The sequence below is a fragment of the Microcaecilia unicolor genome, chromosome 6 (assembly GCF_901765095.1).
Source record: "Microcaecilia unicolor chromosome 6, aMicUni1.1, whole genome shotgun sequence".
Lineage (NCBI taxonomy): Eukaryota > Metazoa > Chordata > Amphibia > Gymnophiona > Siphonopidae > Microcaecilia > Microcaecilia unicolor.
In genome coordinates this window covers 325,831,444-325,847,814 of record NC_044036.1, presented here as the reverse complement: position 1 = coordinate 325,847,814, position 16,371 = coordinate 325,831,444, and the positions used below count along the sequence as shown (strand labels likewise).

General features: G+C 46.6%; 1 protein-coding gene across 1 annotated transcript; it reads right to left on the bottom strand.

The window, feature by feature from the left end:
- Positions 1 to 443: 443 nt before the first annotated feature.
- Positions 444 to 16,153, bottom strand: LOC115472698 (meteorin-like protein). Its single transcript, XM_030207058.1, has 4 exons — positions 15,978 to 16,153; positions 10,358 to 10,761; positions 7,005 to 7,064; positions 444 to 1,118 (listed from the first exon to the last, which is right to left on the bottom strand). Exons 1-4 carry the CDS (start codon positions 16,082 to 16,084, stop codon positions 802 to 804), a joined length of 888 nt encoding a protein of 295 aa, XP_030062918.1. The 5' UTR covers positions 16,085 to 16,153; the 3' UTR covers positions 444 to 801.
- Between the last annotated feature and the right edge of the window lie 218 nt (positions 16,154 to 16,371).

Here is a 16,371-nt window from a genome sequence, read left to right as displayed (position 1 = left end):
GGGCAGACTTATACGGTCTGTGCCAGAGCTGGTGGTGGGAGGCGGGACTGGTAGTTGGGAGGCGGGGATAGTGCTGGGCAGACTTATAGGGTCTGTGCCACAGCTGGTGGTTGGGAGGCGGGGTTGGTGGTTGGGAGGCGGGAGGCGGGGATAGGGCTGGCCAGACTTATATGGTCTGTGCACTGAAGAGGACAGTACAAATAAAAAAGTAGCACATATGAATTTATCTTCTTGGGCAGACTGGATGGACTGTGCAGGTCTTTTTCTGCTGTCATCTACTATGTTTACTATGTTTACTATTTGCATCTGGGCAGAACAGCTAATAACCTTGTTACCATTCATTTTAGTATGCTGTTTTCCAGTGTCTTTTATGTAAGCATTGGGGGGGGGGGGGGGATGTGAAACACTTGTCTGCGTTGCGCAGCCATAAAATTGCATGCAGACAACTCTCTAACCAAGTACTTCTTCCTACGATCAGCCCCTCTGTGTGCTCATCAAATTGTGAGCTCAAGCCATGCTCACCCTGCACTAGCCCTTTGCAAAGCTTTGTGCGTGTTACTGCATCAGCCCCTGAAAGTGTAACACATGATCTGATTTTGCCCTGCCCGACAAAAAAGAATTTCCGTGCAAGCAAAGAACGGCAGTATAACAGAAAGTGTACTCCGCTAAAAATCCCTGCGACTACTGTCTCTGTTCAATGTAACAGACCTCGGAAATAAAAAGATTCTTCCTCCATAAGAATAGTCTCTTTCCCCTCCTCCCCACCTCCCCGCTCCATTCCACTACCCATATGCACCAGCATCAGTTCAGCTGAAATTCACAAGGGTTTGTTCCTTGTTCCCTGGCTGCTTGGTAGATAGATCTGAAGTCCTTGAACCTAGGAGCACATCCTAACCAAGCATCTCCAAAATGTTCATTGCCGGTGAAGAGAAAATCTCCATCCCCTTTCTTCACTCTGCACTGTAGTAGGGTTTTAATGGGTCCTGTCCACTCAAGGCTGACTTCATCCTGCTGAAATACCCTGTTCTTCTGCCTGTAAATTTCTTTTGCGCTGACTTCTACTTGAGACATCTGATGTTCGGAATCGTGAGTGACATTTTTGATGGACCCTCTCACCACTAGACATAAGGAAAACAGTACACACACGTTAAGCTTAGAAATATTAAAAGATCTGTAACAATCCGCATTAGTTTGCAACAAAATGGGAAATGTCAAAATAACAGATCCCATGTCGTTGCATGTCACTATGAAAAGAAAATGATTCGGAAAAAAACACAAAAATTCATATTTTATCATTTGCAAAGACAGAGTGTCCATTGCACATGTGTGAACTATCATGCATGCACGCAGAGGACTAGATTCAATATATCAATGTGGGATACAAATGCAACAAATAAATAAATACATAAATATCATGCCTAAAAAAAAAATCAGTGCTGAAAAAAATACGCCTAGGCGTATTCTATAAAGTACGCCTAAATTTCTGCATGGTTTGTAGAGTATGCCGAGCACCCATCCATACGACTAAATATAGTCGTGGGCAGTTACGCCAAGTAAAACTTGGCGTAAATGCCGACACCTACATTAGGCGCATGCTGGTTGTATGCTATGACGACACACATAGATTTTAGAAACGTGCATAACCCGCCTATTCCATGCCTATCTATGGTCATGGCCCCTTTTCTATGCGACTTAGAATTTATGCGCATCTGCGTGTAAATTCTAATTAATGCCAATTAGTGTCAATAATTGCTTGTTAATTGTGCTGATTGGCTTGTTAACTGATTAAGTTGCGCACACAAACCCAGCATACGACTGGATTTGCATGCGCAACTTAAGTCACGTTATGTAGAATCCGGAGAATATTTTCAGAAAGAGTGTGTCGTCTTTCAAAATAGTACGCAGCCAAAGATTTTGCTCCCATAATGAAAAAGTGGCCAAACGAAAAACCAAAAAAAAATCAAGTGCACATTCCTGAAAGTGAAAAAACTGAAACATTTCTCACTGCCTTTCTCTACTAATTTTCTTTTAAGTATCCACCCAATCAGACTTACTAACTTCAGAATTTTCCCCACTGACACTATGTGAGAGAATTCTATAAATAATTTTTTTTTTTAATGAAGACCCTAAACATACTGTATTAACACCACTTGTCCTGAAAAAAAAAAACACACACACACACACAAAAAAACCATGGTCAAACATGGTAATTTGAAGGTTTTAATGTAAGAAAGAGTATTAAAAAAAAACCCTTTAGTGATTCCTCTCTGCATTTCTTCCACAAATGACAAATTGCAGCAGATGCAAGAGGAAGGCAAGAGTGGAGTAGTGGCCTAGTGGTTAGGGTGGTGGACTTTGGTCCTGAGGAACTGAGTTCGATTCCCACTTCAGGCAGAGGCAGCTCCTTGTGACTCTGGGCAAGTCACTTAACCCTCCATTGCCCCATGTAAGCTGCATTGAGCCTGCCATGAGTGGGAAAGCGCAGGGTACAAATGTAACAAAAATAAATAGATACTATTGGAGATTCACCATGGAATGTTGCTACTATTGGAGATTCTACATGGAATGTTGCTATTCCACTAGCAACATTCCATGTAGAAGGCTGCGCAGGCTTCTGTTTCTGTGAGTCTGACGTCCTGCACGTATCGTCAGACTCGCAGAAGCCTGCACGTCCACAAGGGCCGACTTCTACATGGAATGTTGCTAGTGGAATAGCAACATTCCATGTAGAATCTCAAATAGTAGCAACAGTGGAGGAGTGGCCTAGTGGTTAGGGTGGTGGACTGAGTTTGATTCCCACTTCAGGCACAGGCAGCTCCTTGTGACTCTGGGCAAGTCACTTAACCCTCCATTGCCCCATGTAAGCCGCATTGAGCCTGCCATGAGTGGGAAAGTGCAGGGTACAAATGTAACAACAATAACAAAAAAACACATAACATCATTTGGCTGATTCCTAATCATGTTAGGAAGTTTGCATTTCTTTGCTCTCCCATTGCAGGCTGAAAAGTGCTGGCTCACCACTCCAAATCTCCACCCCCCCCCCCCCCCCCCCCCCACGAACACTGTAATGAAATTAAACATACAGTTCACTTTCAGCTATATACCGCACAAACGAAGGTTCGTCATTTTTATTTGAAACTTTTCAAACTCCCTGCCACTTGGCTTTCTTCTTTCAGATAATTACCCCATTAAAGTAAATTAACTTAGAGCTTATTTCTGAAAAATCCTGGAACCTGCCTAAACGAATTTAATTTTCAAGTGATGCCAGCGCTTAGCATAACAGATGTCCCTTCTCTGGTTCTCTTGTCCTCCTTTTTGTCCAGGGCATCTTTAATCAGATGCAGTCAAGTCTATTGACAAGCTATAATGCTCTTGTTCCTGCAGCCCAGAGCTGGTCCTAAGCTGCCCATGGCCCAGTGACTGAAGACCCCCCCCTCCCCTCCGCCTTCCGAATAACCATAAAGCATCTATTCACATCATGTGTCATTTACACTTTCATTAGCAGCTATTTTCCCTAATCAAAAAAGTTGATGATGGCGATTTGTGAGCTTAGGGCAAGGAAGTCAGGCCATAAATAGAGTCAGTTCAAAGGGCCATTTCTTCTGGTCTGTTGCTGCTGTAAGTCTAAATGCCCCCCATTGTGTCCCCTCGGCCTCCACATCTGTCAGTCTCTACTGCACTAGGCTATGTGAAGCGGGAACTATAGCATGGGAACTGATAACTTCATCAAGGAAAACAATTGCCTGTATTGCCTTAATTACTGAAAATCAAGGCCTAGGGACGGCCCATGAGACTTGCAGGCAGCCGGTCTTCCAGCGGGATTGCAACATTTTTATATACTGCGTGTGAGTAATTGCAAAGACTGAATGGAGGCATTGCAATGTTACAGAAAACTAAATTAAGCATGTGCACTCTCCGCTGTTTTCAGGTGGAAGAAATTTTGCTCCTACGCAGATATGTTGGACAACAGAGTAACATAGCAAGTGACGGCAGATAAAGACCCGAATGGTCCATCCAGACTGCCCAACCGTCACATTCATTATCAGTCCAAGACAGTGGCGTAGGAAGGGGGGGGGGGGGTGGGGTGGTCCGCCCCGGGTGCACGCCACTGGGGGGGTGTCGTCTCCGTTGGCTCCTTGCTCCCTCTGCCCCGGAACAGGTTACTTCCTGTTCCGGGGCAGAGAGAGCAAGGAACCAATGGAGCCGACGCAGCTCCCGGCGACGTGGGTTCGGGTGCGGATCGGCCTTCCCACCCGCTCCTCACTACCAAAGTAAGGTAGAATGCGCTCCGAGGGGAGGGTGCGCGCAGGAGGAGGGGGGCGTGCGCCGAGGGGGGCGCCGTGCTGCACCTGGGGGGGAGGTGCGTGGCAGTGACCCGCCCCGGGTACCAGCCGCCCTTGCTACGGCACTGGTCCAAGATTAAATCAACAATGAATGTGATATTATATACTTGGTCATGGTCTTTCTTTGGGGTTTCTGGGACACAGACCGTAGAAGTCCGCCCAGTTCTGTTCTTACGTTCCAACTATTGGAGTTGCCGTCAAAGCTCACTCCATCCTATCTGAATCCGTTTTGTCATTTGCAGGACACCGACCGTAAAAGTCTGCCCAGCACCGTCCTCACATTCCAAATTACTGAAGTTTCTGTTGAAGCTCTCGCCAGTCAATCCTACGACCAGTTTGCGATATGTGGGACTCAGAAGAGACGGCTGAGGGGAGACATGATAGAGGTATGTAAAATAATGAGTGGAGTGGAACAGGTGGATGTGAAGCGTCTGTTCACGCTTTCCAAAAATACTAGGACTAGGGGGCATGCGATGAAACTACAGTGTAGTAAATTTAAAACAAATCGGAGAAAATTTTCTTCACCCAACGTATAATTAAACTCTGGAATTCGTTGCCGGAGAAAGTGGTGAAGGCGGTTAGCTTAGCAGAGTTTAAAAAGGGGTTGGACGGTTTCCTAAAGGACAAGTCCATAAACCACTACTAAATGGACTTGGGAAAAATCCACAATTCCAGGAATAACATGTATAGAATGTTTGTACGTTTGGGAAGCTCGCCAGGTGCCCTTGGCCTGGATTGGCCGCTGTCGTGGACAGGATGCTGGGCTCGATGGACCCTTGGTCTTTTCCCAGTATGGCATTACTTATGTATATACTTATGTAAGTCAGCCCAGCACTGTCCTTAGCTGATACAGCCTGAGTTGACATCTATACAACACTTGACATGCAAACACATATACAACTCTTTCAGTTTTGTTTTTTATACCATTCATTTTCTAATTAGAATCCTTTTTGAATTCCGCCACTGTTTTTTTTCCTCCACCACCTCCCTCGGGAGGGCATTCCAGGCATCAACCACCCTCTCCATGAAAAATAATTTCCTGACATTACTCCTAAGTCTACCACCCCACAACCTCAATTCATGCCCTCTAGTTTTAACATTTTCCTTTCTCCGGAAAAGATTTGTTTCTATATTAATATATTTCAAGTATTTAAACGTCTGTATCGTATCTCCCCTGTCCCTCCTCTCCTCTACCATATACATATTCAGGTCTTCCAGTCTCTTCTCATACGTCTTTTCGCAAGTCCCATATCATTTTTGTCACCTTCCTCTGGACCACTTCAAGTCTGTTTACATCTTTAGCAAGATACGGCCTCCAAAACTGAACACAGTACTCCAGGTGGGGCCTCACCAACGACTTGCACAGGGGCATCAACACCTCCTTCCTTCTGCTGGTTACACTTCTCCCTATACAGCCAAGTATCCTTCTGGCTACAGCCACCGCCTTGTCACACTGTTTCGTCACCTTCAGATCCTCAGATACTATCACCCCAAGATCCCTCTCCCTGTCTGTGCATATCAGACTCTCACCGCCTAACACATACGTCTCCCGTGGATTTCTACCCCCTAAGTGCAATACTTTGCACTTCTTTGCATTGAATTTTAATTACCAATCATTAGACCGTTCTTCTAGCTTCTGCAGATCCTTTTTCATGTTTTCCACGCCCTCTGGGTTGTCCACTCTGTTACAAATCTTGGTATCATCCACAAAAAGGCAAACTTTACCTTCTAAATATATTGAACAGAATCAGCCCCAGCACCAATCCTTGAGGCACTCCACTACTTACCTTTCCTTCCTCCGAGTGAATTCCATCAACCACCACCCTCTGGTGTCTGTCTGTCAACCAGTTCCTAATCCAGTTCACCACTTTGGGTCCTAACTTCAGCTTGTCAAGTTTATTCAAGTGCTTCCTATGAGGAACCGTATCAAAGGCTTTGATGAAATCTAAGTAGATTACGTCTAGCGCACATCCTCAATCCAATTCTCTGGTCACCCAGCCAAAGAATTCAATCAGATTCATTTGGCACGATTTACCTTTGGTAAAACCGTGTTGCCTCGGATCTTGTAACCTATTGGATTCTAGGAAATTCACTATCCTTTCTTTCAGCATCACTTCCTTTACTTTTCCAAACACAAAAGTGAGGCTTACCAGCCTGTAGTTTCCAGCTTCTTCTCTGTCATCACTTTTGTGAAGAGGGACCCTATTTGCTCTTCTCCAATCCCACAGAGCCATCCCCGTCTCTAAGACCTATCATCTTGGATTTGCATCACCTTTTGTTAATTATTTTATGTATTTATTTAAAACATTTCTAAACCACTCTATCCAATTGTACGAGACGGTGTGCATCATAAAATATACATAACATAACATAATAAACGATAAAACAGAACATACAATATATCATACCAAACAAAGAAAAATCAGCGTATGCAATAATAAATATACAGTAAAAGACATTATAGAAGCATCCTGTTTGCTTTAAGGGCCTCCATATCTTCGTGGTTTTCTAACTCATTTCTAAAAATATGTTAACATATTAGAATTGGAACATTCCAGTCTAAGCCTGTGATGTTATTTGTTAGTTATATGGTTGCAATAAACACGGACACGTAGAAGTGCATAACTAAAATCAGTGCTGGGAAATTCTTCTCCAACTTACCAAAGTCACTGCTACAAATGGCCATTAAAAGCTGTGTATTGTCACATGGTCGGCACATAGCTGCAGGAACAAAAGGCTGTTACTGAAAATGCACTTCACTACATTATTTAATGCCAGGTGTACAATCATGGTTCGTAAAATGCACAACATTTCTAGAAGTTGGCAACAAGCTAGGAGTAGAGGAGTAGCCTGGTACTTAGAGCAGCAGGCTGAGAAGAAGGACGTCAGGTCCAGTGCCGTAGCGAGGGCGGCTGGCACCCGGGGTGGGTCGCCGCCGCGCACCTCCCCTGTCGGCGCACGGCGCCCCCCCTCCGGCACGCACCCTCCCCCCCCCCCCCGCTGGAACGCATTGTAGCTTACTTTGGCAGCGAGGGGCGGGCGGGAGGGCCGATCCGCCCCCGAGCCTATGTCGCTGGGAGCTGCGTCGGCTCCATTGGTTCCTTGCTTTCTCTGCCCCGGAACAGGAAGTAACCTGTTCCGGGGCAGAGGGAGCAAGGACCCAACGGAGATGACACCCCTCAGTGGCGTGCACCCGGGGCGGACCGCCCCACCGCCCCCCTTCCTACGCCACTGGTCAGGTCCAAATGCCATGGCTGCTCCTTGTGATCACGGGGAAATCACTTCACCCTTTTTACTTCAAGCACAAACTTAGGGGTCCTTTATTTATTTGTTGCATTTGTATCCCACAATTTCCACCCATTTGCAGGCTCAATGTGGCCTAATTGCAGCCTTTACAAAGGCGCACTGAAAAATGGCTTGCGGTAGTGTAGGCAGGGTTTTTGGGCATGCGCCGATCTATTTTTTAGTGTGCCTGTAAAAAAAGGCGCTTTTTGTTTGCCGAAAATGAACGTGCGGCAAAATCAGAATTGCCGCGTGTCCATTTTGGGTCTGAGACCTTACCGCCAGCCATAGACCTAGCGGTAAAGAATCCGGGTGGCAATGACCTACGTGCATCAAATGCCACTTGGCACGCCTCCGTTACGCACGCCTGAAAATAAAAAAGATTGTTCAACGCTCGTATCGGGTGCACACCAAAAATGAAATGACCTCAAGATCCACGTGGTAGTCAGGCAGTAACTCCGGTTTGACATGCGTTGGGCTCGCATAGACTCTTATGTGGCTTAGTAAAAGGTCCCCTTAGATTGTAAGCGCTGCAATTAGGCTCACGATTGGCAGGTATTGTAATGCTGCAGTGCTTGGAGGGAAGGGCCAAGGGGGGTTAAGGGTCAGAGGCAGCTTGGGGAAGCCATTTTTCTCTCTGCACTCTCTCCTAATCGTTTCAATCATAAAGGTTTTGTTTGTATTTGATATTGCCAGAATAATACGGTGGCTATTTAAATCCACAGCAGTGGCGTAGCCACAGGTGGGCTGAGGCCCACCCAGTTAGGGCTCAGGCCCACCCAACAGTAGCACACGTGTAGCGGTAGCTGTTGGGGATCCCAAGCTCTGCCAGCTGAAGATTTCCCCCTGAGGGTAACAAAAACGCTGCTCTCCATGATACTGGCACCTGCGCATGTTCTGTTTTCAGCGCAAGCCTGCTGCAGACTGTCAAGGCGGAGAGAAGCATTTTCCCGCCAGCTTAGATATTTTTTTGGTGGTGGGGGAGAACACTTGGTGCCCACCCACTTCTTTCCTAGGCCCACCCAAAATCTGCTGTCTGGCTACGCCCCTGAGATTCCACAGAACCAGTTCCTGGTGGTTCATTTATGCTAATGTGGTGAAAGTGCATTTCGTCCAATGGATGGTTGGAGGCATAAGAGCCAACTTTTCAAAATGATCAGGGGTGCTCAACTCAACACAAGTCACAATAAAGGAGTTTGTTCAATGTCTGGGGTGATCAAGCACCCACAGCATCCACGGAGCTGGCACCTACGATTGGAGGGTGCTAGAGGAGATCCTGCCTGCCTAAGGTCCTCCAGACACAGGAAAATACCTCCTAATCTGAATGTAACTCACCTTGACCTACTACTGAGAAAGAGTGATCTAAATCCAACATCATTAAAAAAATTAGATTTAGAGCAAAACAGTTCACATCAACGTCACTAACTATCTTGCTTTTTCATTTCTAATGGACCTTTTGCACATGCAAGTGAGATGAGTTACCAGATGAATACACGTTAACCACTAAATATGAATCAGTTCGTACTGTAATCTGAATTTAAGGTTCTCAACCCCTCCCTCTCTTCACAAAATGGGGTAGGTATTCATACTAACTGCATAAAGATATCTATATAACAGGGACGTAGCCAGACAACAGATTTTGGGTGGGCCTAGGTAAGAAGTGGATGGGCACCAAGTGTTCTCCCCCCCCCCCCCCCCCACCTCCACCACCAGAAAAAATATCCCAGTTGACAGGAAAACGCTTCTTTCCACCTTGGCAGTCTGCGGTAGGCAAGCACAGGTGCTGGTATCATGGAGAATAGCATTTTCGTTACCATCAGGGGGAAATCTTCAGCTGGTGGAGCTTGGGATCCCCACCAGCTACCGCTAAACGTGTGCTACTGTTGGGTGGGCCTGAGCCCTAAGTGGCTACACTACTGCTATATAACATTCTGTAGACATTCAACAAGTCATTCATCTATGTCTGAGTTATCAACACAAGTTTTAGCTAGACACCCATCCGGTGGGCCAGAAACTTTCAGAGGAAGGATGTATCTTGGTAAGGCTCACCATTACATGGATACATCCTTCCAGATGCAGTGGGCCACTGGGGCCAAGCACTAACCAACCTTTTGCCCAAAGCAGCGGCGTTACTAGGGGGGCTGACACCCGGGGCGGATCGCAGATGCGCCCCGCCCCCTGGGTGCAGCGCCCCCCCGGAACAGCACGATGCCCCTCCCCCTGGTGAAAGAACCCCTGATCCCCCGGTAAAAGATCCCCCCCGGGTGCACGCCGCTGGGGGGGGGGGTGCCGCGCGCCTGCCGGCTCTTCGTTTTCATGCTCCCTCTGCCCCGGAACAGGAAGTAACCTGTTCCGGGGCAAAGGGAGCATGAGAACGAAGAGCCGACGGCACCCCCCCCCCCAGTGGCGTGCACCCGGGGCGGACCGCCCCCCCCTTGGTACGCCACTGGCCCAAAGCAGCCTCAACCAGGGCTATAGAAGCAGGGGGTGGGTTGGTGTGTTTTCTTCCCCAACTAAAAAGATGCTCTGCTGCTTCTGAGCCCTTTTGGATCTTGCGTCCCTCCCCCCCCCCCCCCCCAAATATTCAGAGCTTTACTGGACCCTATAAAATGGAGCCAGGCCATGGCCAATATAATCTAATAAAGAAAAATACCTCTCCCCATACCCTGAATGGGACCCTCTGTGGGACTGGGAGTATGTTGACCATAGCATGCTGCATGCATGTAATTTACCTTCTTCCAGGGCAATTTGTTGGCTCTTCTGAGCTTCACCCTGCCCACTGAGCAGCTCATATTGGAAGGCGACTGTTCTGCGGCTGAGATCCAGCTGTGGGCTGGCCTGCAGAAAGAGGGCAACGTGCTGTGGCTGCTCAGAGCCGAAGCAACGCACAAGCTGCAGGTGAGCCTCATCCGCCTCGTTCACCAGCAACTGCAGCCGCCCTGCCCGCTCCACGTAAACATTGGCCCCCTTGAAGCCAGGTGCCGGCTTGATGCACACGGTGGTGGGGCCAGCGGCCAGGTTGGGCTCAAGGAGCACACGCAGAGCACGTACTGGGTACAGCCACTCTAGCGTGCCCTCGGTGCAGCGCAGGCGCACCTGCTCCACTGTGCGTGACCAGGGCTCAGTGCTCAAACCACTGCAAGGCAAAAGAGAGGAGGCGAGGCATCAGGCACAGGCAACGCAGGAACTGACCGTGTTAGTCCACTTTTAAAGGTAATCAATAGAAATAAAACAAAATAAAACATGGAAAAGAAAATAAGATGATACCTTTTTTTATTGGACATAACTCAATACATTTCTTGATTAGCTTTTCGAAGGTTGCCTATCAAGAAATGTATTAAGTTATGTCCAATAAAAAAAGTATAAAATTTAGCTAGAATCCACCCTGTGTTTATGGGAAGGGTTTCATTATCAACATCAAATCCTCTCACAGCGGTCAGTTTTCAAAGAATTTAGACTCCGGAAATGGCTTCTTTGAGAATTTAGTATGGTTGAGTTCCTAAATCTATGCTTAAAATTTTACTAAGGGGTCCTTTTACTAAGGTGCGCTGAAAAATGGCCTGGGCTAGTGTAGGCATGGGTTTTGGGTGCAGGCAGATTCATTTTTCAACACGCCTGTAAAAAATGTCTTTTAAACATTTTTGTCGAAAATGGACGTGCGGCAAAATTAAAATTGGCACGTGCTCATTTTGGGTCTGAGACCTTATTGCCAGCCATTGACTTAGCGGTAAGGTCTCATGCGTTAACCATGCAGTAATGACCTATGCATGTAGAAAGCCACTTGAGATGCGAGTCAAAAATAAAATTACCGCAAGAACCACATGGTAGCCTGGCAGTAACTCCAAATTGCAGAGCCGCCGATAGGGGGAGGCGGGGGGGGGGGGGGGGGGGCAAAATTCCCAGGGCCTGGTCCACCAAGGAGAGCCCGGTGCCGGAGTCTCTTGCCCTCTCCTGCTCCCAGGCCGCTGGCGCCGCAGTCCCAGCTCCACCTGCCTACCCTCAGCTCCCTTCTGTCTGTTGTCTGACCCCCTGCATTTAAAAAAAATCTCTAAAGCAGCAGCGCAGCGCCTTCCCTGCAAAAGCGGCAGATCGCCTCGGGCGGGCCTTCCCTCACTGTGTCCCGCCCTCCTCTGATGTAACTTCCTATTTCCGCGAGGGTGGGACGGAGTGAGGGAAGGCCTGCCCAAGGTGATCTGCCGCTTTCGCGCAGAAGGCGCTGCACCTGCTGCATTAGAGATTTTTTTTTTAAATTTAAATGAAGGGGGTCAGATGGCAGGCAGAAGGGAGCAGAGGGTAGGTAGGTGGAGACTGGGAACTGCGGCGCCGGCGGCCTGGGAGCAGGAGAGGGAGGTAACAGAAGTAGCAGGGCGGGGCGGGGATCCTAGGGGGAGGCACCGCCTTGCCCCGGGCCCGGCTCTCGGTGGCCCTGACAAATTGGCATGCGTTGGGCACGTGTAAGCGCCTACATGGCTTAGTAAAAGGGTCCCTAAACTCCTAAATATACGATTCTAAATACTAGGTAGTAATGGGGGTGGATTTAGGGTGGGGGAAAAAAGGTAGGAGTTTGGTAGCAGTTTTCATTGTCAGACTTAAGATGTTAGTGCCCAAAGGCAGGACCAGAGAGCTGTGGGAATCTAAGCATGAGGAATCAGGTTCCTTTTTAGTCCAGGTATATGATGCCTTCAAAATCTGGCATCCTAGGCCATTGCCTGGGTTACCTATGCCGAAATCTAGGCCTGCTGATTGTCAGCACAATGCACCTAAATTAATCTCCTACATCTAGGCAAATAAATGGCAAACCTCTATCCATGGGCATGACCTTTAAAGCTCGGAAAAGCAGGCCAACCTTCAGCTGCAAACTTAGGCTCTTTAGTTGGCTGAAAATAGGGGACAAACTTAGCAGTTTCCAATGCATTTCTTTAGGCAAGGTCATGCGTGGTTGCTCATTTGGATTCAATACCATATGATAGATAGAAGTTTTGGTGTGGATACAGCTTGATCTCATTTTGGCATACCGTGTTTCCCCGAAAATAAGACACTGTCTTATATTAATTTTTGCCCCCCAAAATGCGCTAGGTCTTATTTTCAGGGGCTGCCTTATTTTTCGGGGAAACATCGGGGTTGGATCGGGGTTGGCCCGCCCGCCCTCCGTCGCTCCTGGAACTAACCTTACATGCCTCCTTTCACCTTCGCAGCAAGCAGCAGCAGGGCAGGCCACTCCTTCTTTCCGTGTCCCGCCCTCACCTGACGTAACGTCCGCGAGGGCAGGGCACGGAAGGAAGGAGTGGTCTGCCCTGCTGCTGCTTGCTGCGAAGGTGAAAGGAGGCATTTAAGGTTAGTTCCGGGAGCGACGGAGGGTGGGTGGAAGGGGGGCCCGGCGACCTTGGGTGTCGGGTGGCCCGGGGGCGGCCTTGTCTGGCTCTCGGCGGCCCTGCTTTCAAACAAAAATTTGCTAGGTCTTACTTTTGGGGGAGGCCTTATATCTACCAATTCAGGAAAACCTCTACTAGGTCTTATTTTCGGGGGATGTCTTACTTTCGGGGAAACAGGGTACTATACATCTTTTTATATACATTAGCAATTTTATTTAAGTTTTAGATTTGGTTCACATCTTTTCTCAGTAGTAGTTCAAGGTGAGTTACGTTCAGGTCTTTTTCTGTCCCCAGAGGACTTAGAATCTCAGGAGCTGAAGCAGAATGAGTTTACCTGCTCCTTAATGGCTACTGCAACCTAAAAGGGTTTCTGCACTGAGGATTTTCCCGTATGTTTATTTCTTTATTTGTAAAAGTTGTTATACTGCTACGTCACAGAGTTTCAAAGCGGTTTACAATATCCAAAATTGAAACGGAGAACAATGAACTGGCATTTTAAAGCTGCAGTCATTTTGCATGCTCACAGAATACTGCGTCCCGTGGCCAACTTTTAGCGGCAAGGTCGCCGTGCAAGCTGTACTGTCAGTGGCTAAACTGTGAGGCTTTCAGCATCAGCTTCTCTGTATCTGAACCAATGGAGGGTTATGTGACTCACTCAAGATCACAAAGAGCCACAGTGGGATTTGAACCCGGCTTCTGTCCTTGTCAGGTGCTTTAACTACTGGGCAGAGAGGATTAGAAAAATTCAGGAACTCATTTTCTTGGAGCATCAATTTTAGCTCAGGTCCACTAACTAACTAACATTTCTAAAGCGCTACTAGGGTTACGCAGCGCTGTACAATTTAAACATAGAAGGACAGTCCCTGCTCAAAGAGCTTACAATCTAAAAGACAAGAGAACAATCTAAAGACAAGTGTACAATCTAGAGGACGAGTGAACAGTTAATCTGAAAGGGTGGATAGATTGGGGCATTCTATATATCTCGAGCGGTTAGGCGCCGAAGGCAGCAATGAATAGGTGAGTTTTAAGCAGAGATTTGAAGATGGGTAGGGAGGGGGCATGGCGTATGGGTAAAGGAAGATTATTCCAGGCATAGGGTGAGGCAAGGCAGAATGAGCGGAGCCTGGAGTTGGCAGTGGTGGAGAAGGGTACTGAGAGAAGGGCTTTGTCCTGTGAGCGGAGGTTACGGGCGGGAACATAGGGGGAGAGGTCCCAGCCAAGAGATAGACAAATACATAAGCATCACGGTTATAAAGTCCATATCAGCTTTTTAAAAATTTTGTCCATAGACCACTACTAAATGGACTTGGGAAAAATCCACAATTTCAGGAATAACATGTATAAAAAATGTTTGTACGTTTGGGTAGCTTGCCAGGTGCCCTTGGCCTGGATTGGCCGCTGTCGGGGACAGGATTCTGGGCTCGATGGACCTTTGGTCTTTTCCCAGTATGGCATTACTTATGTACTTATGTTTTTTTTTAACAGCAAACAGAATATTCACCTTTTCTGTTGGGAAGGAGTTGACTTATTACATAACATAATTAATTCTTTAATTAAGAGATTTAAGAAGCTAATCTGTTCTTTTTGTTAACCAGTCAACAAGCAGTTGCTGTATTATTCCACCTTCCCTAACTGTATTTTTTAAACTGAAAATATGACAATAAAGGAATTACCTTCGGTCTGTTTGATTACTACAGAATCAGTTTAGCAGAGAAAGTTACAAGAAAAGACCTGCAGGTCAATTCACACCAGCTTTTTTTCTGGTTTTAACAGGAAATGCCATGTTCTTTCCATCATGTTGGGCTAGTTTTAAGTTTTCTGGGAGGCTGTTATTCCAATCTCTAGCTTTTATATAGGCACATCTGCCTTGAAAACTTGATTTGTTGTAGATTAAATGGATTGGGGGGATAATCCATACAACAGACAAAAGAAATACACAAGCAATTAAAAAAAACAAAAACCTAAAAGGCACATCACACAACCAAGATCAATATCTATACAATACACGTTGGATTCCAAGCAAGATAACCCACCAACCCAGACGGGCTCTGCAGTGCCCACCCAGCAAATCCAGGCTTTGGTTTAGGATTCAGCAAACGTATAATACTGAAAGTGAATTTTATAAAATTGCTATGAAATATCTTAGACGTATTTTTTTTGAGAAACGGATTTCTTTTTAGGGGCTTGAGTAAAGTGGTGGGGTAGCTGTGTTTAGCCCACTTTTAGGGTAATCAATAGAAATGAAACAAAACAGAAAAGAAAATAAGATGACACCTATTTCTATTGGACTTACTTAAGACACTGTTTGATTAGCTTTCAAAGTCTTCAGATCAAGATTTTCTGCTCTGAAGAAGAGTTACCTTCAAAAGGTAATAAAAAAATATGTATTGTTAGTCCAATAAAAAAAGGTATCATCTTATTTTCTTTTCTCTGTTCTGTTCTGTTTCTATTTATTTCCTTTTCAGGCCAATACACAAACAGCATAATTCTCCGCTCGCTCTCGTTTCTGGTAGGTGACATTCCACTCCTTTAATGATCAGATTTGGGAAAAAAAATCTCCAGTGGAGTTCTGACAACTGTAGGATAATCACATGCACACATCCTAAACTGAAATTCAGATAAAAAGCATGTGTTGGGTATGAGAATTTATTAGGGACCTGCATTTCCAATTTCCACCAGCTTAATTTTAGTGTGCATCAAATAGCACATAACAAAAAAAAATAACGTAGTGATTCGTGACTGCTACTGCTGAAACGAAATGAAAGGGAACGAAACGAAACCTTATCTTCTACACGACACAGGACTGATATGGGTTTATACCTGAAGTGGGAGATCGGATGGGTAAATTTGGTCCTCTTCTGCCATCCTTTTTTATGTTACAATTAAAACGTGCAGAAGAACAGTGATTAAAAACAATTGTAAAATGCAAGAAAGAAGGAATCTGATCCCCCCCCCCCCCCCAATACCTTTATTCTCTTACCTGCCCCTCCAGCTGCAGCGATCAGCAGCACACATGTGAGTCGGGCTGCCTAGAATCAGCAGCAGAGGCCAAAGCAGGTTGCCCCCGGGCTTCTTGCTTCCTGACATCGGGATCTTGAAGAGCTTGCAGAAACGCAGAGGGCATGGGAGGGAGGAAGGAAAAGCTGCCTCTCCAGCACACGCCTGGCTTTCCTTACACGGCCTGCATCGGGCTTCTTGTTTCCTGTGCTCTGATTAGATAGGGGACACTGGCGGCTCTCCTTTCAAGTGGCTGGACAGAGAGTGTGCCATTCCTCGGGGGGCGGCTGCAATTTTTTTTTTTTGGGGGGTGGGGGATGGTCTGAATAATCCTTCCCAAGTCACCCAAGAGGTGATGGACATTGGATCTGGTACAG